The sequence below is a fragment of the Malaclemys terrapin genome, chromosome 4 (genome assembly GCF_027887155.1).
Source record: "Malaclemys terrapin pileata isolate rMalTer1 chromosome 4, rMalTer1.hap1, whole genome shotgun sequence".
Taxonomy (NCBI): domain Eukaryota; kingdom Metazoa; phylum Chordata; order Testudines; family Emydidae; genus Malaclemys; species Malaclemys terrapin.
In genome coordinates this window covers 32,982,973-33,009,889 of record NC_071508.1, presented here as the reverse complement: position 1 = coordinate 33,009,889, position 26,917 = coordinate 32,982,973, and the positions used below count along the sequence as shown (strand labels likewise).

Here is a 26,917-nt window from a genome sequence, read left to right as displayed (position 1 = left end):
CTCCCTCACTCAGTAAGGGGCCCACACTTTCCTTGACTTTCTTTTTGTTTCTAACATACCCGAAGAAACCCTTCTTGTTACTGTTGCTAGCTGCAACTCCAAGTGTGATTTGGCCTTCCTGATTTCACTTCTGCATACCTGAGCAATATTTTATACTCCTCCCTGGTCATTTGTCCAATCTTCCACTTCTTGTAAGCTTCTTTTTTGTGTTTAAGATCAGCAAAGCTTTCACTGTTAAGCCAAGCTGGTCGCCTGCCGTATTTACTATTCTTTCTACACATCGGGATGGTTTGTTCCTGCAACCTCAATAAGGATTCTTTAAAATACAGCCAGCTCTCCTGGACTCCTTCCCCCCTCATGTTATTCTCCCAGGGGATACTGCCCATCAGTTCCCTGAGGGAGTCAAAGTCTGCTTTTCTGAAGTCCAGGGTCCGTATTCTGCTGCTCTCCTTTCTTCCTTGTGTCAGGATCCTGACCTCGACCATCTCATGGTCACTGCATCCCAGGTTCCCATCCACTTTTGCTTCCCCTACTAATTCTTCCCTGTTTGTGAACAGCAGGTCAAAAAGAGCTCTGCCCCTAGTTGGTTGTGTTGTAGGAGCAGCAGTGATCTGTATGCTCTGTATAACCTGTATGCTCAAAAGGTCTGTTACACTCCCCCCTGCCCCTTGTCTCTTCTCCCTCTCTGAATACCTATGAAGTGGCTTTCCCCCATCCCTCCCTCCTGGAATGCTTGTGGGATGAATGGGCTCGTTGAACAGCTGGAAGAGCAGAAGAGCTCCCAGATAGACAAGGTGTCTGGGACTCTAATTAGGCAGCACTCACACACCCAATGCATGGACACTGCATGGATACTACCCAAGGTAGAGTGTGACCAACCAGATGCAGCCAAGTCATCTCTAGTCGCAGGCCATGAGGAGCAGGTCCTTAAAAGGGGAAGGGGCCATGTGCTCAGGAGTGCCCTCACAAGCTTGTACCTCCCGTGAAGGCCCTTCGCCCGGACCGCCTGGCCAGTGGTTCACTGCGTTGCATTCCATCGTGCCTCGGGAAGACTTACCTTCATCGCATCGTCCATTGCTGTGCTGTGGTACACTTATGTTGAAGGATCCTGAAATCTCCAGTGCTGTGCCTGTCCTGGGAGCATGAGTATGCGAGTGTGAATGTGACCCCCCTCCCTTTGAGCTTAGCTATCAATATAATAAATGTGCCTGCGCCCGCAGGGGGCAAGGTAGCCCCAAGTACCAGGCACACTGTGGCAGAGAGCGAGTTGACTCCCCCACAAGCAATAGAGTTAGCAAAAACCCTGGGTGGCCCCTCGCGCTCTGGGTTCAGCGGGTAGGCCCGGGACATGGTGACCCTGTGTTTGGATCAGGGACAGAACCTAGCTGAGACCCGACGGGTGTTAAAAGCCACATCCGGGTTGGGAGGAGATTTAGCAGGGGCGGCTAAGCAGCAAGCTGGTCATGCCACACACAACAGTATCTTTGATATGTTGGTGGGGATGGCGCCTGCCGTGGGGCAGCGCGCGTTGTTGGCAGAGTTTGTCTCAGCGGCTGCTGTGCCTGGGGAAGACCCTATCCGGTTCATAGAGAGAATGGTTCTCCTGGCATGTTTGTGTGGCCTGGGTGTGGCTGCCACAGCGGGAGGGCAGGTACCCCTGATCATAGCTCAAATAGCCCTGCCTCCAGAGGAATTGAGGCTGATTGCCCAGAGTCTCCCAGTGCATGTACAGCAGGCAATCGGGAGGTGGAGACCCAGGGAACCCGCAGATGTGGAAGCCCTGCTGGACACAGTCTGGCAGGCTGCTCTCATCGCCCCACCTGTGCCACAACCACTGGTGGGCAAGGCTTCTAAGGTGGTGGCAGTAGACCACAGAAACCTCGGGAGACCACACCCTCGGTCTGGAAACCACAGAGGGCAGTCCTGCCTGCGGAATAACCTCTGGCGGGTTTTGCTGGAATAGGGGGAGGATATGGACAATTGGCACCAGGGAGCTGATGCTCCGGTGCGTGCAGTTGGGGATACCCCTTCCTGCAGGGGAGCAAAGGGCATCCTGGCCCCGTCAGGAGCAGCGCAAGTCCCCTAGGGGAGCCCGCAGGAGGACAGATGCCCGGAGGACAGGTGGCGATGGGTAGCCATCCTGTCCCCTGATCGGGGGGGCATCTAGTAGTCCAAATGAGGGTAGGAATGACACATACTCCCTGTGTGGCACGGGTGGATACCGCGGTGCAGCAGTTTCGCTTTTCCCCTTTTTCCCCCCCGAATCTGTGCAAGTTCGGTCAGTTGTGCTGGCTGCTTATGGGAGCCAGGAAGAGAGAGGAACCTTGTTGTCAGCAACTAGGTGGGAGTTGGCAGATTTGGTGGCTAACCTCCCCTGGGTTCGTTCGCGGATGGCAGGCGAAGTTATTTTGGGGATTGATCAGCTCAGAGAGCTCTGTTTGGTGGTAGATTGTGCCAATTGCTGTATGTGGCAGGTCCCCACAGTGGATTGGGGAGAAGATCTACAAGGAGGGGTCTCTGGAGTGTTAACCCGCTCTATGTTGGGGGTGGCAGCTGTGGAGGTTCCAGAGACAGATCAATGGAAAAGGCAGATTCCCAGAGTGTGGGCTAAGGATAAATACGATTGTGGTCTCTGGAAGGAGGAGCCCATTGTCATTCAGGGTCCCAGAAACAATACAAGTATCCTCCTGAGGCAGAGTAAGCTGTGGGTGAGATATTAGATGCCCTGATAGACCAGGGAGTGGTTTGTTTAACTACCTCTCCTTTCAACTCCCCCATCTGGCCGGTCCGCAAGGCAGACGGGAAGACCTGGAGACTAACTATAAATTACCGCCGGATCAATGCTTGCACCCCACAGCAGGATCCGATGACCACATTGTTGGAAAGTATTCCGCCTGAGGCAAAGTGGTTTTCAGTGATTGATCTAGCAAACTGCTTCTTTGCCCTGCCCCTGGCTCCAGAGAGCCACGACCAATTTGCCTTTACCTTTCGCAATACCTAGTATACATTCACCCGGGTTCCCCAGGGATTCCACAGTTCCCCCACGGTAGCCCACCAGGCCGTGACTAGCACCCTAGATACCTTGACCCTCTCTGACCGGCCATGGGACCCCGGAGGGAAAATGGGTACACCGCGGACAACTCAAATGAGCAGGGTCTGCCGCGGTGGGAGCACTGTGCTAATTTGTTTAGAAGCTTCTATCTTTCAGCCTCTAAACCGAAACATCAGGAGAGCTGGTACCAGCTGAGGAGTTACAGAAATACCATGGTTATAGTGTCGCGACAAAGGCTGTGTTCAGTGATCTGTGTTGCATGTTCTGTGTCTGTCTCTGGTAGGTGTCCTGTGCTAGCATTGGGTCCAGAGAGAGAGAGAGAGGGGATACTACACTAGACAGGGTAAATGCCTTTTCCTCTCTCTACTTCCCCCATCTCCAACAAAATTATCAATCACATCCACCTCTGTCCAAAAGACTTTGGTCCCCAATACATCAGGTTTATTTTTTGTTAGGTTCTCTAATAATCATTTTGTTGTTAAGTTTTGTTATTGAAACTGGTACTCCTACAAATCTTATTTGTTGTGTGAACTTAAGGGTTAGGGTTGACTTTTATTGTTTGTTGGCTATTGCAGCATCAAACTTGGGCCTCATTTTGTTTGTCAATATACCCAATTATTGTAATGGTGATGGTTTTATTGTATTCCCAATTGTGATTGTTTGCATTTGTGTTTATATTATATCTGGTGTTAGTCAATTGTAATGGTTTTAGTTATATTCATCTGATTATGACTGGTTTGTTTGCAACAGATCACCTGTGTCCTACAACAACAACTACTGTAATGATCATAGATCAAGGGGCGAAGTGTTGTAGGAGCAGCAGTGATCTGTATGCTCTGTATAACCTGTATGCTCAAAAGGTCTGTTACACTCCCCCCTGCCCCTTGTCTCTTCTCCCTCTTTGAATACCTGTGAATACCCCTCCTCCTGGAATGCTTGTGGGATGAATGGGCTGGTTGAACAGCTGGAAGATCAGAAGAGCTCCCAGATAGACAAGGTGTCTGGGACTCTGATTAGGCAGTGCTCACACACCCAATGCATGGACACTGCAAGGACTCTGCCCGAGGTGGAGTGTGACCAACCAGATGCAGCCAAGTCATCTCTAGTCGCAGGCCATGAGGAGCAGGTCCTTAAAAGGGGGAGGGGCCATGTGCTCAGGAGTGCCCTCACAAGCTTGTACCTCCTGTGAAGGCCCTTCGCCCGGACCGCCTGGCCAGTGGTTCACTGCGTTGCATTCCCTCGTGCCTCGGGAAGACTTACCTTCATTGCACCGTCCATTGCTGTGCTGTGGGACACTTAACTTGAAGGATCCTGACATCTCCAGTGCTGTGCCTGTCCTGGGAGCATGAGTATGCGAGTGTGATTGTGACCCTCCCCCCCTTTTGAGCTTAGCTATCAATATAATAAACGTGCTGCTTTCTGCCAAACTCTGGTGGGTCATTAGTCCTCCCCAAGCTTACTAGCTGACCCAATTTCGGGTAACAGGTTCCTCCAGCACTTGTGTAAGCGGGGGAATGGTCCCGCTATTGTGGAGAACTTTCCTGGCTTCTGCATTACCATGGTGAAATGGGCAAGCGGAAGGATCTGAGTCCTCGCTCCCACCTCCTTTACCCAGAGGCCTCCCTGCCCTCAAGGACTCCCCTTGCACTCTCCTGTCTGGCAGAGTCCTCGTAACCCCCGACAAGGCTGGGCCCAGGATTCCTGGGGGGCTTGACCCCCAACCTTGCTGAGGTCACCTAGGTCAGGGGCTAGGGGGTTCCCACTCCGGGGTGCTCTATCTGCACTGGTTGCTTTCCTGACCCAGTGATCATTACTTACGATTTAAAGCAATACAGTTTATTTAATTAACAATTAGTTTAAAAAGGAATAAGGAAAATGGGAAAGGTTAAAGGAAACACATCGCCCTGCTCTGTGGCAGAGAACATCACAAACAGTGTCTCTGGAATGTCAGGGCAGGTCACCGTCTGTTCCTTGTAGGTCCCAGGCCTCCTTCTCAGGCCCTGGCTGTGCTGCAGGGATGCTGTGGGTTGGACACTTGCTCTGGCGGTGGCCACACACTCTCAGGCTCTAGGTGGCAGGACCCTTCTTCCCAGCATCGCCCCCGCCCGGTCGGGGTTATGATCCCCCCCTCCAAGTCTGGCCTGCAGAGCCTCTTGGCTTAGGCGTCTCCCTGTGCTGGGCCCTCTGCCCAGGGTCCCCCTCCTCTCCCCAGCTGCTCACCTAGGGTTACCATACGTCCGGATTTTCCCGGACATGTCCGGCTTTTTGGGCTCCAAATCCCCGTCCGGGGGGAAATCCCAAAAAGCCGGACATGTCCGGGAAAATCGGACATGCGGTCGGCGGCTCGGGTGCTGGGCCGGGGGCTCGGGGGCTCAGCCGGCGGTGCTCGGGGGGGCCGGGTGCCGGGCCGGGGGCTTGGATGCCAGGCCGGGGGCTCGGCCGGCGGTGCTCGGGGGGGCCCGGGGCCGGGCCGGGGGGCTCGGCCGGCGGCTCGGGTGCCGGGTGCCGGGCCGGGTGCTGGGCCGGGGGCTCGGCCGGCGGTGCTCGGGGGGGCCGGGTGCCGGGCCGGGGGCTCGGGTGCCGGGACGGGCCGGGGGCTCGGCCGGCGGTGTTCGGGGGGGCCCGGGGCCGGGCCGGGGGGCTCGGCCGGTGGCTCGGGTGCCGGGCCGGGTGCTGGGCCGGGGGCTCGGCCGGCAGTGCTCGGGGGGGCCGGGTGCCGGGCCGGGGGCTCGGGTGCCGGGCCGGGCCGGGGGCTCGGCCGGCGGTGCTCGGGGGGGCCCGGGGCCGGGCTGGGGGGCTCGGCCGGCGGCTCGGGTGCCGGCGGTGCTCGGGGGGGGCCGGGTGCCGGGCCGGGTGCTGGGCCGGGGGCTCGGCCGGCGGTGCTCGGGGGGGCCCGGTGCCGGGCCCGGCCGGGGACTCAGGTGCCGGGTCGGGGGCTCGGCCGGCGGTGCCGGGCCGGGCCGGGGGCTCGGGGGACGGGCTGGGGACCTGCGGTGCCGGGGGTGGGCCGCGCCTCCTCCCCCCCCACACACACACCCCCTTACCTTCTTCAGGCTTCCCGCGACTCAAATGTTCGCGGGAAGCAGGGGAGGGGGCGGAGACTTTGGGGAGGGGGCGGGGGCGGGGCGGGGGCGGGGCTGGGGGCGGGGCTGGGGCCCCTTTAAAGTGTCCTCCTTTCGGAGGCACTAAATATGGTAACCCTATGCTCACCGCACCTAGCTCCAAACTGCTCCAGCCCCAGCTTCAGCTTCACTCTGCCTCAGCACAGCTGCTGCTGCTGCTCTGCCTTCAGCTCCCTGGGCTGCTTCTCTGGCCTCTCTGGCTCTGGTTGCTGCAGCTCTGCTCCCAGGATAGGTCTGCTCTCTCTGGGCTGTGCTCTGGCTTTGGGGCTGCAGCTCTGCTCCCAGCAGCTTAGCTCGGCCCCACTCAGTCTGATTCAGGCAATTCCAGTTCATACAGAAGACGGGACCCCTCCCCCCCCAGCCTCCTGCCTCCCTGATTAGCCTGCCCGCCCTGTCAATCAGGCTGATCTGGAGCATTGGCCTCTCCCCATTGTTCCTGGGGACTGTCAGTCTCAGGCTCCTGATTTTCCCATCGACTCTTCCCTTTTTAGTGCTGGGAGCTAGCCAACCAAAACACCCCCAGTGAGTGTTAGTAAGGGGGCAACAGTCCCCTTACACTTGCACCAGGAAATTGTCCCCTACACTTTCCAAAAGCTTCCTGGATTGTCTGTGCACCGCTGGATTGCTCTCCCAGCAGATATCAGGGTGATTGAAGTCTCCCATGAGAACCAGGCCCTGTGATCTACTTACTTCTGTTAGTTGCTGGAAGAAAGCCTCGTCCACCTCATCCCGCTGGTCTGGTGGTCTATAGCAGACTCCCACCACAACAGCACCCTTCTTCCTCACACTTCTAAACTTAATGCAGAGACTCTCAGGTTTTTCTGCAGTTTCATACCGGAGCTCTGAGCAGTCATACTCCTCTCTTACATACAACGCAACTCCCTCACCTTTTCTGCCCTGCCTGTCCTTCCTGAACAGTTTATATCCATCCATGACAGTGCTCCAGTTATGTGAGTTATCCCACCAAGTCTCTGTTATTCCAATCACATCATAGTTCCTTGACTGTGCCAGGACCTCCAGTTCTCCCTGCTTGTTTCCCAGGCTTCTTGCATTTGAGTATAGGCACTTAAGATAACTCGCTGATGATCCTGCTTTCTCAGTCTGAGGCAAGAGTCCTCCCCTCTTGTACTCTCGTGCTCGTGCTTCCTCCTGGTATCCCATTTCCCCACTTACCTCATGGCTTTGGTCTCCTTCCCCCAGTGAACCTGACATTAAGCCAGGCCAGAGCAGAGCTGTGGTGAAGAAGCCAGCTGAGACATTCATGAGCCCTAGTGCATTAGGGCTTCAGTCTCTATCACTTTACCTCACCATGTACACCAGCGGAGAGTGTGCATGGCACTAGCAAGTCAACATCACACTAGTACAGGTGACAGGGTGGTCACATGGACCATCAGGCCCCACCAAGGCTCTGCACAGTTGTGCTTCCCTGCAGCTGAAACGTGGATTAACTAGAGCTGCCCGGGTCTTTGACTTGGCACTCAGCCTTGGTGTGACAGACACATTGTTCACATCCCATCCTCAGTAGGACAATCAAGGACTCCTGGGCCATTTGCAAAACTCAGTGGGGCAGCCCTGCAATGCCAAGACCACCCTCAGCGGAAGGGTGAACAAGTCCAGGTGATGGGGAGAGATTTTGCTTCTTGAAGCAAGTTGGGACAGTTCTCAACCCCCAGCACTGCGTGGAGGATGCTCACTCACCTGGGGTAGAAGCAGTCTATGGGGAGGGAGAAGGCACTGTCTTGGATCACACCTCCCACAGCAGAAGGTCTGTAGTAGAGGAAGTTTCTGTAGTGGATGGTGTCAGGGAGGAGCTATGCAGAGCAAACACAGCACAGGGTCAGTATTCCCCAAGGCTACTCAGCTGCACCCTGCTCCATCCACCCAGCAGCACAGCATCCTGTCCAGCCATAGCCCAGGAGATTGGCTACTGTGACCAGCCAAAAGTTTGGGGGGGGGGGGGGGAAGGAGAGAAAGAGACACACACTATTAAGGGACACCCGAGGGCACCAGGTTCGGCCCCTACAACCCTCCAGCCACTGACATTCAGGGGCCGGGAATGGAGAGGGGGGGAATAGTAAATAGATTCCAGTTAGAGGGAGAAGAGAATTCATTCTTCACTGCTATATCATCAGCCCTGCTTGATCCAACAACAGGGCTTGGACCTAGTGCCAGGACTCCTAAGAGCAGGAGCTGCTATCACAAGAGCTAGAGGAATCCATCTCCTAGCCAGGAGCTGTAGCAAAGTCAAGCCTTGGTGGATCAGCCACTAGAAGGGACATGCAGGGCCCTTAAGAAGGGGTTACAATGGTACCTTCCAACTGAGTGCATTGGGCTATGTGAATAACAATTAAGACCCAGAGCCCCTCCCCACTGGGGAAGGCAGTTAGTCTGTCATTTTCCAGCTGGGGGAAATGGAGACACAGAGATCGTAGAGTCCCTTCCCATGGGGGCACAGCGAGTATGTGCAGCGCCCAGGGTACTGCTTCCAGCTCCACAACTTCCCAGGCCTGTAACTTCCCACCTTAGATCAGCCCAGGCATCACCTCCTCCTGCGAATGCAGGAACCTGTGGGCATCTGAGGAAGGCAGGAGTTACCCAAGCGATTTCACAAGCCAGCGTTCACAGATCTGCTTCAGCCCTTGTGCGGCACCAGCCCATCACCAGTGTTACTGCAGCACTGACTAAGCTCTCCACTGTCCCTGCAGCACACTTGAGTCTGTGTACCCTTCCCCTGTAATAGAGAGCACGGGCCTGGAGCACTAGGCCTGGTGTGAGATGAGGCTGTGAACCAAAGTCCGGCCATGTATTAAAGCAGATGCTTACAAGTTCACTGTCCAGTGCAGGAATTTGGCAAAGTTGTTGCTAGTGTATGAGGCACTAGATATTTACATAAATATATTCCAGCTAGTACAGATACATCCCAATCTTGTACAAGACAGTTAGACAAAACAACAAATAGGGATGTTTTGTCCAAGATATCACAAGAGGAACAGATGTCCTCATGAAACACGTAAGGTGTTACGTAAGTTATTTATCCCAGTTGTTTGTCTCAGTCGGGGTACCTCACCTTAACCTTTTGTCTGGCCTATGGGGCAGCAGAAAGTCCCGCTGCTGACTGAGCTGGTCTATTGTAATGGGCATACATGTGTTAGTGTACCTGTAGAATCTATGAGGTGCTAGTACTATGTGTGACCAGGTACCTGGGATGCACAACACTGAGAATGCCACACTCAGGGCAGACTGCAAGAATCAGGGCAATTCTATGATTAGGTTAATCAAGCCAGTAACAAAAGAGCTTCTGCAGTACAACCCTGGTTAGCCAGAAGCCAAACAGTCCAAAACAAACAGGTTTTGTATAGGGAGAGGTTACTGAAAACCCAGTTCACCATATGTGAGGTTCTTACTGATCCCAGAGGATCAGACACTTACCCCCAGGTCAATCTGGATTTAAAGTCTTACCCAAATACCACCCTGTCAGCCAATCCTTAGTAATCTATGTAAAGATTTATTACTAAAAAGAAGAGAGTGATAAATGGTTAATAGATCATATCCATACAAATGATTGCACAGTCCCCTTCTATCAGGTTTGTAGCAATGATGAACTAGACTGCTGGCTTGCAAAAGTCACTCTGGTAACTTCCAAAAGATTGGAAGGTCCTTAGTCCATAGTTCAAGATGCTCCTTTTTGTATAAATCCACAGTCCATAGAATCAGAGCAGGAAAGAGGCAAAATAGAGATGTCTCAGGGGTCTTTTATATCCTTTGCTATGTGCTTGGAAATGTATTGTCCCAAACAAAGCCCCCAGTCCCTGTATGTGGAAAGTTACTGGCTAGGGTTACCATATTTTGTGCCTCCAAATGGAGGACACTCCACAGGGCCCCGCCCCCAGCCCCGCCCACGCCCCCGCCCCAACTCCGCCCCCTCCCCAAAGTCTCCACCCCCTCCCCTGCTTCCCGCGAACATTTGATTCGCGGGAAGCCTGAAGCAGGTAAGGGGGAGTGTGGGGGGAGGAGGCGCGGCCCAGGCTGGCCCCCCGGCGGCTCCAGTCTGGGTCAGCTCGGGCCCTGGGGTGCTGGCCCCGGCCCCCAGCCAACCACCTCCGGCCCACCCAGCACTGCCGGCCCCCGGTGGCCTGGCGCACCCCCCGGCGGCCCGGCGCACCCCCCGGCGGCCCGGCCCCGCGACCCCGGCTCCCGGCCCCCGGCCCAGCCTGGCGACCCCGACCCCGGACCGGCTCCCGGCCCCGCGACCCCGGACCCCCGGCCCCGCGACCCCGGACCGGCTCCCGGCCCCGCGACCCCGGACCGGCCCAGACCCCGGCCCGGCACCGCGCCCCCGGCTCCCCGTCCGGCCCCGCGCCCAGCCCGGCCCGGCACTGCGACCCCGGCTCGTGGCCCGGCCCGGCCCCCGGCCCGGCACCATGCCCCCGGCCCCGCGACCCCGGCCTGGCCCCGCACCGCCGACCCCAGCCAAAGAGGCCCCGGCTGAGCCCTCCCTCCCTCCCGATTTTCCCGGACATGCCCGGCTTTGGGGGATTTCCCCCCGGACGGGGATTTGAGCCCCCAAAAGCCGGACATGTCTGGGAAAATCCGGACGTATGGTAACCCTATTACTGGCCCAAGATAGAGTCCAGGGTTACATGAGCATATCACCGGCCTCTCCATGTTTTGCTGAATCACTGGGGGTGGCCATTGGCTCCTCGCTGGCTGAGGAGGATCTACTGGGCGGATGAGATTCTCCAATGACCCATTGTGAGAGTAGAGTGCCTTTAATGGGCCATCAAGACATAACTGTCTAGCCCTGACTTAAATCTATCGGGGGGGGGGGAGGTGTCAACCAGGAATACAACATGTGTTTAAAATACAAGTACATGGCCAATATCCATAACTTCAGATACAAAGATGATATATGCATATAAACAAGGTAATCATACTTAGCCATTCATAACTTTTCTAACATGACATACACAATTACTTGGTACAAGGTTTATGTTAACAGTGATATAAACAGTCACCTTTCTTATACACAGCATCACACTGTGCTTCGTTGACAATAAACGTGGCAGAGCACCTTCTCCACTGAACGGAGTCTGTGGTCTTTCTGGGTATTACTATCGAAGTCTGCTGTGTCAGCTACCTGCGCAGAGCTGGGACAGCACACCGAGAGAACACACACACACACAAGCCAACCGACAACACCCTCACTTTAGCTGTAGCCAGGAAATGAGATGCTATGGGTTACCTCGCCCCCGGGGTCCCCTCCACCAAGGGCTTACTCCAAGATAGACCCCTTATTAGTCCTCTTCTGCATGGGACAGGGTGTATCCAGTTTTAAGAAGAGCCTCATTGCAGTGTCCAGCAGTGGAGTGAGTGAATGTAGAGGTCTGGATTTCCATTACCCAGGATAAAGGGAAAGTTGTGGGGGCTGAAGATTGAAACCAGGCTTTCGTCAGCAGGAAGAGAGACTGACACCCACCCACTTACCCAGTCCCCCACTGGTCTCTGCTCTCACCTCCATGGTGGCCCCGCTTGCCGATAGCAGATATTCTAGTTAGAATCTATCTGGCCCAACAGCTGTCATGGCACAGCCAGGCCCCAGCGTCAGCTTCCTGGAAGTGAGGGTCACACACCGTTCCCAAAGAGATCCGCCAGCACCGTGATCTGAAGTCATGAGCTGCGCACACCACCGACACTGCAGACAGGGCGTACAGGGATTAACAGACTCACAGCCACAGCATCCTCCAGACATAAACCCAGAGATCCTATCTTGGGATTTACACCACTCCCAGGACACAGGAGTTCAGGGAAACCCAGGCAGCCCAGACATGGTCAGTGATGCTGGATATTTACGTACGCCACTACAAGGCTCAGGGACCATAATTACAGTTACTCCAGTAGCTGTGACCCCAACGTGCTCCTTCCACTCCATTCCAAATATCTCCCAGGGTCCAGCTACCAGATCTGTGCTAGCAGGAGAGGGGATCTCCCCACCACCCTAACAGATCATCCCCTGGTTACTGCTGCCCAGGGACATGCACTGATACCACCCCTGGGAGGAGCATCCAGTGACAACATGGCAGGATGGACAAGCCCAGGATCAGCAGAAGAAGGGATGAGTGTCAGTGATGTTGTTAGAGGATCCATCACGGACAGCGACGTGTCCCTTCCACCTCATTGCACTACGCCAGACAGTCCTTGGAGACCTATAGCAGCTACAGAGTTCCTGGAGCCCCTAGGGTATGTCTGCACTGCAATTAGTAAACCACAGCGGACTCATGTCAGCTAGCTTGGGCTTGGTCTGTAAAATTGCAGTGTAGACATTCAGGCCTGGGCTAGAGCAGGCCTGCACAACTCATAAAGCGGCAAGGGCCATATTACTCCAAAGAAAACAACTGAGGGCCGAAACCCCCCAAGCGCCGCCAACCCCCCCCCCCAGCGCCACCCAGCCCCCCCGAAACACAACACACACCCCCAGCACCGCCCACCCCACGGAAACAACCTCCCCAGCACCGCCCAACCCCCCCGACCCCCGCGCGCCATCTGCTCCACGGAATTAAACCCTCTTCCCCAGCACCGCCCCACCGAAACAGCAGTATTGAACCTCGGTAATATGTTATAGCGGCCCCTAAGGTAGTATAATTAAGGTAAAAGAAAAATGTCTTTTTGCTAGAAGTAGAATAAGATCTTCCCCCCCACTTTGTAATTGATTGCCCTGTTGAATGAATGAGGTGTCAATGAGGAAGGCGTGGAAGGCAGGCACCTCTGGACAGCTGCAATGCTTGGAGAGGGCAGGGACAGCTCTAGGATTTTTGCCGCCCCAAGCAAAAAAATTTTTGGCCGCCTCCCCTTTCTTTTTCGTGCCCCCGGCCCCACCCCAACTTCACCCCTTCCGAACCCCTTCCCCAAATCCCCAGCACCGCCTCCTCCCCTGGCGTGCCGCATTTCTCGCCCCCATTGCTTCCTACAGGCCCCCCTGACGTCCCGCCCTAGCTCACCTCCACTCTGCCTGCTCCCCCGGGCATGCCGCCGCTCCGCTTCTCCCCCGTCCCTCTCAGGCGAGGGAGAGCGGAGAAGCGGAGCAGCAGCGCGTTCAGGGGAGCAGGCGGAGCAGAGGTGAGCTAGGGTGGGGGGAGCGCAGGAAGTAATGGGAAGGTTAGAGGAACCACTCCCCACTCCAGCTCACCTCCGCTCCACCACCACCGCCTCCCCCGAGCGCCCGCCGCTCGGCTTCTCCTCCCTCCCAGCCTTGCTGCGCGAAATAGCAGTTTTGCACGTGGCAAGCCTGGGAGGGAGGGGGGAGAAGCGGAGCAGCGGCGCATTCAGGGGAGTAGGCGGAGCGGAGGTGAGCTAAGGTGGGGGGGTGCAGGAAGTAACACGGGGGTAGAGGAACCACTCCCCGCTCCAGCTCACCTCCGCCGCCTCCCCCAAGCGCCCCGTCGCTTGGCTTCTCCTCCCTCCCAGCCTTGCTGCGCAAAACAGCTGTTTCGCGCGCAGCAAGCCTGGTAGGGAGGGAGAAGAAGTGGAGCAGTGGCGGCGCGCTCAGGGGAGCAGGTGAAGGCAGAGCGGAGGCGAGATGGGGCAGCGAGGGCACTTTTTTCCCATGCCCCGGAGTCGGCACCTATGATGGCCGGTGCCAGAATGCCGCCCCTAGAAATGTGCCGCCCCAAGCACCTGCTTGTTTTGCTGGTGCCTGGAGCCGGCCCTGGGAGAGGGGATGGAAGCAAGACCAGATTAGTAGAACAGGTCAGCAACCGACTCACCGCTTGCCTCCTCAGCTCCTTTGCCCCGGCTCGCCTACTCACCCCCCGCCACTGCCCGCCCACTTGCCTCCTCAGCCCTCCACCCTCCCGGATCGCCTACTCATTCCCTGCCACTGCCTGCTCACTGACCTACTCAGCCCCCCTCCCTCACCCGCCGCTTGTCTACTCACCCCCCCCTCCGCCTGCAGGCCGCACAGTGAGCCCATCTACTCAACCCCCGCGGGCCGCACAATGAGCCCACGCGGGCCGCATGTGGCCCCTGGGCCGCATGTTGTGCAGGCCTGGACTAGAGCATCAGACTCTGGAGCCGACGCTCCAGCCTGAAGGTCTACACCGCAGTTTTACAGCCAAAGCCCGAGATAGCTGACACGCACCAGCCCCAGGTGTGTAATTGCAGTGCAGACATACCCTCAGTGGTCAGATGGCTTTTGAGTTGCAATGGCCCACCATGGACTTGCAGGGTCTATGGCGATTCAGGCCCCATATACACTACAAATGCTTTGCCAGCACAGCTATACCAGCAGAGCGCTCTAGTGTGGGCTGAGCTTAGGCCAACAGAAGATGATTTTCATGTCTGCAGTAATACCATCACCATCCCCAAATGACATTTGCTAACCTGATAGAAGTTCTCTTCTGTTATCATAGCTGCATCTAGATTCGGGGGTTTGCCAGCCTACCTGGCTAGGGGATGTGGGTTTCCCCCTTCCCCCGACCTCTCACTTGCCCCCAGTCTGCCAACACTAGGTCTCCAAACAGCCCCCAGCCACCCACATCTCGCACATATGGGCCTCCAGGAATCGCCTCCATTTCAGAGGAGTGGAAACTGGAGCCACAGTAGTACCAGGCTCTACCAACCCCAGAGCTGAAATACCAGACAGCTGTCTTCAGCCATCTCCCCCGATTGTGGAGGAGGAACAAGGAAGCTCTGCGTCAGCCAGCAGGTTACGCCAGCTGTGACAGATCTCGCTGATAAAGCCAGGTTAGAGGCAGGGGAAAGCGAGAGCATTAATCCTTGAAGGACCCAAAAGGCATCCAGGAGCACCAATGCTGCCAACAGCACCATGCCACATGCACAGCAGCTTGCTGCCAGGCATGCCAGAGAGGGGCAGGAAATGGAGTCAAATGATGGGCAGCAGCCACTGAATCTGTAGGTGCCTCAAACGAGTCACCCGCAAATGAGCTACCCAGAAATCCAGCATACTCTGGAAAGCTTTGGTTTCAGCAGCGTCACCCCTGCAGAGCTAGGACTCAAACCTAGGGCCCCAGACCCAGGGCTCCTACTAGCCTTAGCTACTAAGGGACACCACTCCACAAGCCTCTCAGGTGGGCAGACAGAGTGTCCAGCTGGTAACTGTTTGTATTGTAGGTCTCATGCAACCAGAAGCACCAAATTAGCCACCACAAGAGAAACCTTCATTATTGTCTCTTTGCATTTTTGGTGGCAGTCTTCCTGCTTCCTGGGTCAGTGAAAACAGTGCTGGGTTTTGTTCTTTGAGCGGGCAGTTCTGGTAACCCAAGGAGGGGAGGGATAGCTCAGTGGTTTGAGCATTAGCCTGCTAAACCCAGGGTTGTGAGTTCAGTCCTTGAGGGGGCCATTTAGGGATCTGGGGCAAAAATCTGTCTGGGAATTGGTCCTGCTTTGAGCAGGGGGTGGGACTAGATGACCTCCTGAGGTTCCTTCCAATCCTGATATTCTATGATTAAGAACCACTCATACCCATCCTGCCTGTGACAAAGTCAAGGCATGGGGGTTCAACTGATATGTCACTGCAGGACCCCAGCCATATCTCATCACCTTTCTGCAGCTCAATAGCAGTTTCCCCCATCACCCGCAGGCTGGAGTGTAGACTGTTAAACACCTGGCTTAACCAGCACCTCCACTGTTTTACTAAACAGAAGAGTGGCCATTTAACCCCTAGGTAAAGTTGCACAGAGGGATGGATGTGTGTGTGTTTTTTTTTACATAAACTGACAGACGGCACAGAGCCACTTCCGCATCCAGCATCTGCAGGGGGACTGAGGTTTCCCACATAGGCCAGGGATAAGTGAAGTTTTATAGGCACCCTGCCAGCAGATAAGTCACTGAGCAGGTGCCCAGAATACATTCCTATCAAGAGACCCCAGGCTCTACTTTCCCAGAATATAGAGTTACAAGGAGACATGTGATCAACAGGTCCTGGATCCAGCTCTGCCCCACAACCCATCCTTGAGGTCAGAGCAGGAAGGCCCCACAAAGCTAGAGGATAAACCAAAGCAAAAGGCTCAGTTTTCACCTAGCACCCCTCATTCCCCCCACTTTACCCAAAGCATTTTGAGCCCATGCACCAGTGACTAAGAGGAGCAAAGCCCAGCTCCCCCCAGGAGCTCCCATCTTCCACTCCCCACTCAGGAAACAGCCACATGAGGAGAAGCTGCCCCCACTGGCTGGTTTTATACCGGGGGCAGCAGCACTCAGGTGTCTACGATTCCTCCATTACCAGCATGGGCCACAGCTCCAGTCCCATCCTCTGCAGCTTTAACAGGGTAGGTGAGAGTAGCCAACCAAAGCCAGGCAGGCTCGAACTAGTAGCTGTGTGCTACCCTCAGCCCTTGTGCTTGTAGGTTCAGCTCCCAGGAGTGGTAACTCTGCCCCTTTCCTAGTGAGGGTAAATTAAAAGCCCCCTACCCACTTCTGTAAGAGACTTTGTCTGTTCACAGCCCCTTTGTGATAAGAGACTGTTTGTTTGTAAAGTTTCTACCCATTGTTTCCCTGTATCCCTCCAGCACTGGGGGATGAAACACTCATACACAGGCAAGACCACAACACCCCACCTCCCAAACAAGGATCTCCTAATGCTATGCACAGATGGATGAACTAACTCTCCCCCCACCTCAGTTGGTGAGTGAGGAAGGGATGACCACCCCCATTATACTGATGGGAAACTGAGGCACAGAACATTCAAGGGTTAATTTTTCAAGCACCCACTAGTTTGGATGCCTAATTTGAGGCTCCTGGGGCCTGCTATTCATAGGTGCTGGGCAGCCCTGGCTTCAGTTGAAATCAATTGATTCCTGGACCTCAGAACCACACACCTCAATGCCATCCTGAGCCCCCACTCAGGTCTACCAGTGCCTGTCAAACCTGACCCTAGACCCCTGCTATCCCATCCTTGGGACCCCTGCCACACACAGCTCTGGTGATGAGCCTCAATCCCAACCCACAGTCCCTGTCCCGTCCCGTCCCCCCCAGCCTTGGCCTCCCCTCATGGCTCTGTCGAGGTCCCTCAGTCCCAAACTCCAATACTCTGGTATCATAGCCCTGCGCTCCCCCCACCCACTGCTCGACTGATACCCCTCAATTGCAACCCACAGTCCCCTGCTAGCCCAGCCCAGAGCTCCCCACCACAGCTCTGGTAATGCCCTTCATCCCACCTACAGCCACAACCACCTGCACACAATGATCTGGGAAATCAGGAAGGGATAAAGCCAAGAAGCCCAAATTCCCTCTCCCTTACACTGGTGCACAACTTCACTGGGGTGGCTCATGGTGTCAGTGTGTTCGTGTGGAGGTGTTAGCCAGCTGTGGTCTCACAGTCCTATGGCCCCCAGTGAGATTTGACCCAGGGCCCTGTGATACCAAGTCAACTGGGGAAGTGGGAGTATGGATTGTGACGGGGAGAATTCCATCTAGGTCTCTGGTGCAGTTGGCTCCTCACAGCACCCAGAGGTCATGGGGAGGGGGTAGTGGTCTGACAGCCCTGGCCAGCTCTGTCTGTGCCGGTCTCTGGGGCACAGACCTGCCCATACTGCTGGGCATTGCTCAATGTCTCCCATCTGCAATGGAGAAGCAGCAGGGTAAGGCAAGCCAGGAGAGGAGGGCCGGGCTCCCTAGTGTCCCCGCCTCCTTCCGTCTAATAAATACTGGGTCCTAGTCCAGGTCCCAGCACAGCCAGGGAGTGACTGGAGATAGAGGGATGATGAGGACTTTGGTGACCATGCTAGTTGGGCTCCTGTTCCTGTACCTCACCCCGGGGGGCTGTGCCAGGGCTGTGGTGAGTCAAATATGCCATGTACCCTCCCATCTGTGGGGTGGCAGGGGGAAGGGAGAGAACCCAGAGAGTGACAAGCCCTCTGCAGGATGATGATAATCCTTCCTCTGCAGAGCTCCTCATATGCATGGGAAACTGAGGCATGGAGCAGTGGTGACCCAGTTCGGGGGCGAACCCAGGAGTCCAGACTCCACCTCCCAGTGCAAGTTCCATAGGTTAGAGTTCCCCTCACACTTCCCTCTCCCCCAGCTGAGTAGCATGGGACAGATCCAGCACTGACAGCATCACTTGAGGGGTGGGAGGATGGAGGTCAGACCCCCGCTGAATCCCATCCTAGCAGCTAGTGGTGATTTAAAGAGACAGGGTTGAGTCTACAGGTCTACACTCCATGCTTCTTTTGGGGGCATGTAGAGTACATATATGAGCAAGTCCCCCCGCACTAATATAATAGAAGTGTAGCTGATGAGGCTCAGTAGGGAGGCCATTTGTCCGGTGTTAAACTGGTCAGTCCTCTTTTTCAGAGGTTTGTTCCCCATCTGGTATGGAGACAAAACTGGACGTGGCCAATATCAGATGGGGGACAACACTGACCCTCCATTTCTTAAAAACACCCCCCGACCACCACCCCCATAGAGCAGGACCTTGCATGCACTGTCGCGCTGACAGGGGCAGGCCCCTGCCATTCCCTGAAGTACTGGAATGTCCGATATTCCAGGAACGGGTGAGTGGCCAGCTTATGACTTAGGCACATACAGTAAAGACACACCTGAAGGAGTGTGGGTACGTACCCACATACACACCCTACCTGGCTCTGTACTTGCCCTAGCCGTGCATCCCCATCTAGGCCGGTATGTTTAACAGTGCAGTGTCCCACTGCGCCAACACTGCTAGAGCCTTTCCCTGCCACAAGGAAAGACTCCTGCAGCAGGGAAAAGGCTCCACCAGTTCCCCCTTACCACAGCCTTCCCCCACCGCAGTGAAAAGCTCCACCAATGGGGAGCTGCTGAAGGCTGCCCCTGACAAATGTAGCTACACACCGCAGTGTGGGCACAGCCTGCTTTTCACTGCAGCGCTAGCCACACCTGCCCTCCTGCTGCTGACACCAGTTTGCAGTGTAGATGGGAGTGTACACAGTGACTGCCTGGAAGCTGGGCAGTCCAGTTCACCTTGGGACTCAAGAAGAGTTTCCCTTCCAGATGCCCCCTCAGAGATTGAACAATAATAGCCTTATTGTCCTTGCCATCTATACCATGGTGGCTTCTCACCTGCCAGCTCTTCTGCCTCTTGCACCCAGCCTGGGAAATTTCACACATGGCACCTGGGGAAGGGGGGAGAAGGAGGGAGGAAGGGCAAGGATCAAGGATGCTGCTGTCTCTGGGCCAGGACACAGGTGACCTGCAGCATGGGACAGTGCCAGCAATGGGCACTGGAGATGCTGGCTGGCTCAGGTGTTGAAGTCACACCCCATCTACCTGGGGGGCTGCAGAGACTGTGCCAGCCTTTAGCCAGGTAGAAACAGCCTGTGCAGAGCATCTCTGCATAACTAGAATGTCAGGAAGGGATGCAGGGCAGGGCGGGGCAGGGGGGGTGGCGAGAGGATTGTGTCTCAGAGCCCATGCTCCAACCCAAGCCTGAATGTCTACCTGTTGTATCCACCAGGCAAGATATTAACATACTTCCACAGAACTTTATTTACAGTGGAAATCTCTTTATCAAGCTGTAGCTGCACACTCTGTAATTCTCCCAAGCCTCCTCAACTCCTCCCCCCTCCTTCCTGTTTCCTGTCCTTTCAGACGCCCAACAGCCAGTGCTCCCAGTTCTAATAATCACATGCAGCATCTAAACATCACATTCCCTCCTCTCTTAAGAAACTTTCCAAATTAAAATAAACATTGTTGTTCTAACCACAGGAACAAATATGAAACAAGACACTATACTGTTGGCAGGAATATTACACTGAAAACACTGTAGATACTACATAACATAGTCTCTAGACCAGGCAGGTGGTCGTCTGGATCTGACAGGCCGTCTCTCAAGCCCCGGTTCAAGTACAATGTCCTGTTGTGTTGGTTCTACAGTGAAGTCATCCAATGCAGACTGGGTGTTGGCATAATCTCCTCTTGGTGCATAGGCAGGTGCAAGATAAGAAGCATTCCATACCTGCCCATCAGAAAGTCGATAGGTGTAAGGTCCCTTCTCTATGATTTTAAGAGGAGCTGTGAATTTATGGTCCCCTTTGCGTAAGATTCCAGGTTTTCGTATTCTAACAAAGGAATCACACTCAAACTTTGGATCCTTAGCACCCCGCCGTTTGTCTGTGAAAGCCTTAGACTTTGCTTGGTTCTGTTCAACTGTCTTTCTCAATGAGCTGGTATCTAATCATCTCATCTGCCATATTCCCAAAGTCACAAGTTACAATCAGACTCCTCAGGGAAGCAATATACTGCATTATAGTCTCCCCTGGTTTCTGCTCACGCTGGAGAAATCTGTAGCGATTAGCTACTACATTCACTTTTGGCACAAAAAAGTTCTTTAATGCTGTGAGTACAGTTTCATATTTATCATCTGCAAGGGGAAAAGTGTAAAATATACGCTGCCTTTCTGCTCCAAGGCAGTGGATTAGCAGAGCACTCTTTCTTACTTCAGAAATCTCTGTAGCACTGATTGCAAGCAGATAAGTCTCACACATATGGATCCAGACAGTAAAAGCAATTGGAGGCTCACCTGGGCTTTGCAGAAAGGGTGCAGGTGGGTTCAGAGGCAGAAGATCCATCCTCACCGCCAAAATGTTGTATCCACCAGGCAAGGTATTAACAACTTCAACAGAACTCTTTATTTACAGTGGAAATCTCTTTACCAAGCTGTAGCTGCACACTCTGTAACTCTCCCAGCCTCCTCAACTCCTCCCCCCTCCTTCCTGTTTCCTGTCCTTTCAGACTCCCAACAGCCAGTGCTCCCAGTTCCAATAATCACATGCAGCATCTAAACACCACACTACCCTGCCATTTTTAGTCCCACCGTGCAAGCCCAAATCAGTTGACCCAGGCTCTGAAATTCATTGTCACGGGGTTTTTTGGTAGTTTAAGTTTTATGCACTGTGTAGATGTACCTTGTCTGTGTCTCAGTTTCCCATCTGTACAAAGTGGATAATAGCACTGCCCTGCCTCATCAGGGTGTTGGTAAGGATGGTGATGGGGCCATAGAAGGTACCCAAGGTAGACAGAAGCACATGTACCAAGGGTTGGGTGGGAAATGGTTTTCCCATCCCATGAGAATTTTCCACATTTAAAAAATTTTCCTGTCCCAAATTAGGCTGAAAATTCAAAAAATATCAAATTTGCATGAACTGGAAAATAAAAAAAATCCCCACAAAGCAAAAACCATAGTGTGTGTCAATCAAAATGTTTCCTTTTGGTAACTTTGAAATGTTTCAACTTTACACCTCCCTCCCCCTTTTTTCCTGTATAAATTTACTAAAATTTCTCAATGAAAAGTTGCTTCAACTCAAAAACGCAAAACTTTCCAGTTTGGACATATTTTTAACCAAACATTTTTCGAGGCGAGAGTTTCTTCCAACCCAGCACTGCTTCCTGAACAGTTCTGACACTGAATCTGCATTTCTCCGTGAAGAAAAGGGTCATTCAAAAATTCCCGAGCAGCTTAATGTGTAACTATTTGTCGCCTTCTAGTGCAGGGGTGAGCAAACTTTTTGGCCCGAGGGCCATATCGGGGTTGTGAAACTGTATGGAGGGCCAGGTAGGGAAGGCTGTGCCCCCAAAACAGCCTGGCCCCTGCCCCCTATCCGCCCCCTCCCACTTCCCATCCCTGACTGCGCCCCTCAGAACCATGACCCATCCAACCCCCCCGATCCTTGTCCCCTGACCGCTCCCACCCAGGATGCCCCGGGACCCCACCCCCTAGCCAACCCCCCCGCTCCCTGTCCCCTGACAGCCCCAACACTTATCCACACCCATGCCCCCTGACAGGCCCCCCAGAACTCCCACACCTATCCAACCCCCCCCGCTCCCCATCCCCTGTTCGCCCCCCCCAACCTCCATCCCATTCAACCGCCCCCTGCTCCCTGTCCCCTGACTGCCCCCTGGAACCCCTTACCCCTTATCCAGCCCCTGCCCCGCTCCCCGCCCCCTTACCATGCCACTCAGAGCAGCAGCTCACAGCCCCGCAGGAGCCAGCCATGCCACCGCACTGCCCGGCAGGAGCGGCGGGCCAGAGCACTGGCAGTGCGGCGAGCTGCGGTTGCTGGGGTGTGGGGACAGCAGGGGAGGGGCCAGGGGCTAGACACCCTGGCCGGGAGCTCAAGGGCCAGGCAGGAGGGTCCCGCGGGCTGGATGTGGCCTGCAGGCCGTAGTTTGCCCACCTCTGTTCTAGTGGCTGGATGACCTAGAGATTTATTGGTCTCCTCTAGTGCTCAAGCTAATGCTCCTGTTGAGATGAGTTCCTGTCTGCATCCTGTAAAACTTGCCCATACCGGTATTGCCCTGGCCTCTTCTTTTGTCATTCAGTGTTGCACGCATTCTAAAACAATATTCATTTCCTCACCTTTTGGGGGCGAAGCCAGACTTTGAGGCACCTGCTCCCCTACTTGGTGTAAACTTTGCTTGTGCCAATCAGAAACGAACACAAACAGGTTTTGGGCCCTGTCCCCTATGACACTTCTATGATGTCATAGTTGGTACTTTATGGGCCTGCCTGCCATGTGCAGGCAGGGAGAGGAGAAAGAAAAACGAATCCTGTGTATCCTGTGTACACCCGTAACCGAGCCTGATCACCTCAAAGCCTCTCTCTCAGCTCACGTGTTTCAAACAGAGTGTCTACGTTTGCCGGTTGTTATGTGTTGGTTTGTATTTGTAAGTATCAGTTATTACTAAATGCTGCATCTTTGTTTATAAATATTGTTAGTAGATATTTTAGTCATTGTGTGTTTTAAGTTTCATTAACTCTATTAGCTAATCAAACGCTGCTCCCTTACCCCTTGTAATTATCCCCAATAAAACTTTAAATTGATTAATTTTAGTTGTTTGTGTGTTTGTGTGTCTGCAGTTTGCATCGTGACCCATACTCTCCTTGCATCCCTTACCAATATAGTCTATTGCCACGTGCAGCCTGGTAAATAACAGGCCTGCATTTTCTTTCGCCCCTGCGTGCCCGTGGCAACCCACAGCTTCTTGGCCTTTAGGTCAATCAGTAGAGAGTCTTAGCTCCCAAGGCTCTAGGTTCTATCCCAGCTAACCTCCTGCCCAGAGGGCCATCACCCAGGTCCTCTCTTTGCTTCTGCCTCTTTCTCTCCCCTTGCAATCCTGTGTCTTCACCCCATCCCTGGGAGGATCTGTGCATCTCCCTCTGAGTCCAACTGCAGGGACTCCAATCCATTTGGAAACTCACCCCCTCTAAGGAATAAGTGTCTGCTCCTCACCCTCTCTCTACCCCCACAGGCTCTCTGCCCACCAGCCACCCAACCAATATCTCTGTCATCTACACTGCTGCTGACCATGTGAACCAATCCTTCAGTGACTCCATCCGTGTTACCGTGCCCCAGGGCTCCTTCTTCTTTGATGTGATGGAGGTCGCCCAGAAGAGATACCCCAGAAGATTCAGGTACCTGCTCAGCCTGGCAACACAGCACCCATCACTGGTGTCAGTGGCACTGGCAGAGAACAGGCTAGATGGCAGCATGGGGCTCCTAGGGCAACAGAGATGGGGGGGACCAGAGGGGTCCCTAGGATCATGGAGGGGGGGAAATGCCCCTGCTACCCCACTCTGCGTGACTCCCACAGCCAGCAGTTTGCTGGGGGCAAGTTAAACCATCAGGCCTGAGGAGGGGGACCAAGGTTGGTTCTTCTGCATCACTCAGCTAGACAATGTCTTTATGGGGTGTGGAGGTCAGAGCTTATGCAGGGGCTAGTTTGGATGCTGTTCAATGCCCCTGACAAATGCCATGGGGGTGCAGTCTCACCATGTCCTGGGTAGCAAGCCCCTGTGGAGTGGGAGTTAATGGGGGCTGTGAGGCAGGATGCCTGCCTGGTTACCACTGCAGGACTCTGTCTCTCTGTAGGTTCACGTACACACTGTGTGTGTGGGGCGCATACATCACCTCTGTGTGGGGGCTGCAGGCTGACAACAACCAGCGCACCTACTGGCAGCTCCTGAGCAACGGCATCCTGCTGAAACTAGGTGGGACAACGAGGATTGGGGGGGGGAGTCTCTGAGGGGGGAGGAGCTATGGGGGGGGAGAGAAGGAGGAATGAGGGTTGAGAGGCACAAGAGAAAGGGGATGAGAACCGGGAGAAGACAGACCGACCCAGACTGGGGCTGGCATGGAGCTTCATGGCCAGGGCTGTGGGGCCACTGAGCCCCATTTGCATCCCTTACTCTCCTTTTCCTCCAGGTGCTGGGTGCTACGCCGTCTCCCACAGGGAGAGGCTGGAGGTCAGATTCTCCACATACTGAGATCCAGGGCACTGGCTGGCCTGCTCCTGAGTCTGCAACTTATCCCGGCCTTTCTACTGTCAGGGATGCCAGGGTTCAGCAGCCCCATCTGCCTCTGGGTGGGACAGGCTCTAGGGAAGGCTGCGTCTTGTATTTACATGTCTGTGATTGTTTCCCCAAACTCTGCCTGTCTCTGTCCCTCACTCCTGAAATAAATGCTCTGCAACAGCCAGCTGCCTAGGCTCCTGTAAGTGCGACTACTCTCCGGCCACCTCCCAGGAGGGCTCCCTGAGGAGGAATCAGGGAGTGGTTAATGACAGCCGAAGGCAGCTCTGATCCCACCCTCCCAGCCTAATGGTGGGGGACCCAGGGTTGACTTGGTAGTTGGTCAGAGGAGGGGTTGACTTGGTGGCCAGTTGGGAGGTTATTCCAGGCAAAGAGAAATTGGGAATGCGGGTAAAGGGGCCCCTAGCAGGCACCCTGTCTCTAGAAACAGCAGCAGGGCTGCATCACAGGATAGGCACCCCCAATAGATGGGGGCTCACAGTGGAGCCCCCATTTACTCCATGGCCCTGGCCAATGGGGTGCTGGGCTCACAATGGAGTCACCATCCCCTCTGGGGCCCTGGCCAATGGGGCACTGGGTAGTCAGTCCCCAGGCCTGGAATCTCCCTTGCTGTGGCACTAGCTGTAGCATCGTTAGTGGCAGGTCATTAAGGCCTTTGGTGTTCCAGGGCACGCTGGAGAGCACTGCTCGTGGAGAATAGGAGGCTAATGGTGTTAACAGCCCAGCTAACCCCTTCTTCTGCCTGGATCCCCAGCCCAAGGCAGGCTCCTTGCCTCACCCCCTCTGTGTCCAAGCCCCCCAGCAGTGGCTGATCCACATGGGAGGGTGATGATTCTCCTAAAGCTGCCAGCCCAGGGACGTAGCCCTTTAGCCCTAGCAGTGGTGGCCTCAGCCTTTAGTGCTGAAAGTTCCAGATGCAAACCCAGTTCAGTTAGCAACAAGTGCCGAGGAGGTGTTCTCCTCCTAGGTGCAGGTGTTAGAGAGGTCATCTTACCTAGTGCTTGGAAACTGCCCTGGGCCTGAAGGGAAAGGGGCTAGAGCAGTGGGTCCCAGTGGGACCGTCCCACCCACTAGGATATCCACCACCAAGCCCCCACAGAAAGAACCCAGAGGTAATAGAGGCCTGGATCGTGGACCAGGCTTAGAGGAGGCTCCCACACTGTGGGCCATGGCTTAGGAGACTGCTCTTCCTGGGGACACATCCCCTCCCACCACTGCCACCACGACGCATTCCGATGTTACTGCCTAGGGAGACAGGAACAAAATTATGGGGAGAAGACTAGAGAGAGCAATAAGACTGAGCCCATCAAATCTTTTTAGTGGAAAAGTTTTTTCAAATGAAAAATTACTTTATCCCATATACAAGTGTTAATGGGGATAAAAAAAATCCATTTTAATTTCATTTGGGAAGCAAAACCCCAAGTTTCCTTAGAGACAAGCCTGGCTAGTGGGCTCCCAGGTGCAGGCCTGCCATTTAGCCACAGATTGACGGGGATCCCCAGGAGACTGCCCTGGATGTCTATGATAGTGAGTGCAGGTGTAAAATCCAGGTGCTGTCTGTGCATTAGGGTGGAGCTGAAGGGGACCCAGAGGCCCAAGGAGGAGACATTCCCAGTCCTGGAACAGAGAGGAGACAGTCACTACCTCTTCCCCACACCCAGGATGTCCCATTTTCTGGTGGCACGTGGCACTCTCCTTTGGAGGTACTCTGGTAGTCATTGTGTAGCCCCTCCCACTTCCCCCCCATAGTTGTAAGGTTAATCCCAGCAGGACTCTCCAGTTACACATCATAACATCTAACATGGGGGGGGGGGGCGGGAAATATGTTTAGTATCCTCACACCTTCTTGTCAAACTGTCTAAAATGGGCCATCTTACTTATCACTACAGAAGGTTTTTTTCCTCCTGCTGATAATAGCTCATCTTAATTAATTAGCCTCTTACAGTTGGTATGGCTACTTCCACTTTTTCATGTTCTCTGTATACATATGTAACCCTTCTGCCTGTCTGAGTTGACAGCAACAAGGGCTGGATTCAGTATCTAGGGGTTCTGTTTCAGTAACACAATGTAACAAAACCGGCTTGAGCTCCCACTCAGTGACCTGGGACAATTACACACCACCCCCCGGGCGCCTCTAAGAGGCAATACTTCCCCTCTCGCAAGCACAGAGTCTGAGTGTAGCAAAATCCTTTTAATAAAGGAGGGAAACAATGCGGCATTATGTTGGGGAAACACCACAAACAGGATTCATAACACAAACCATGAGCAAAAGACCCACCCCCAAGTAAGTTTGGCAGTGTCCTTTTCCCCTCAGGGTCTTAAGTCCAACAACCCAAAAGATCACCCCAAAGTCCCAAAAGTCCAACACCCCAAAAGTCTCTGTCCCTGGTCAGTGCAGCCCCAGAGTTCAAAAGTTCATCTGCAGAGTTTTAGCTCCCAGCC

The 26,917-nt window shown here is 54.5% G+C and overlaps 2 protein-coding genes across 3 annotated transcripts in view; one reads left to right on the top strand and one right to left on the bottom strand.

The window, feature by feature from the left end:
- Positions 1 to 21,801, bottom strand: part of LOC128835354 (membrane-spanning 4-domains subfamily A member 4A-like) — a 42,957-nt gene extending 21,156 nt beyond the window's left edge. Inside the window, exons 1-2 of the mRNA XM_054024763.1 lie at positions 20,687 to 21,801; positions 7,873 to 7,985 (exon numbers count right to left, since the gene is read on the bottom strand). The gene's annotated coding sequence lies outside the window, so the exon portion shown is untranslated. The remainder of the gene's footprint in view (positions 1 to 7,872; positions 7,986 to 20,686) is intronic.
- LOC128835355 (transcobalamin-1-like) lies at positions 17,880 to 24,639 on the top strand. 2 transcript variants are annotated; one of them, XR_008444636.1, is made up of 4 exons: positions 17,880 to 17,965; positions 23,416 to 23,578; positions 24,036 to 24,154; positions 24,369 to 24,639. XR_008444636.1 is itself a non-coding variant. In XM_054024765.1 (4 exons), the coding sequence occupies exons 1-4, from the start codon at positions 20,652 to 20,654 to the stop codon at positions 24,428 to 24,430; spliced, it is 462 nt and encodes a 153-aa protein (XP_053880740.1). In that variant the 5' UTR covers positions 19,640 to 20,651; the 3' UTR covers positions 24,431 to 24,639. The 2 variants fall into 2 exon arrangements, 1 of the variants encoding a protein (XP_053880740.1); XM_054024765.1 differs by lacking the exon at positions 17,880 to 17,965 and adding an exon at positions 19,640 to 20,769.
- The last annotated feature ends 2,278 nt before the right edge of the window (positions 24,640 to 26,917 follow it).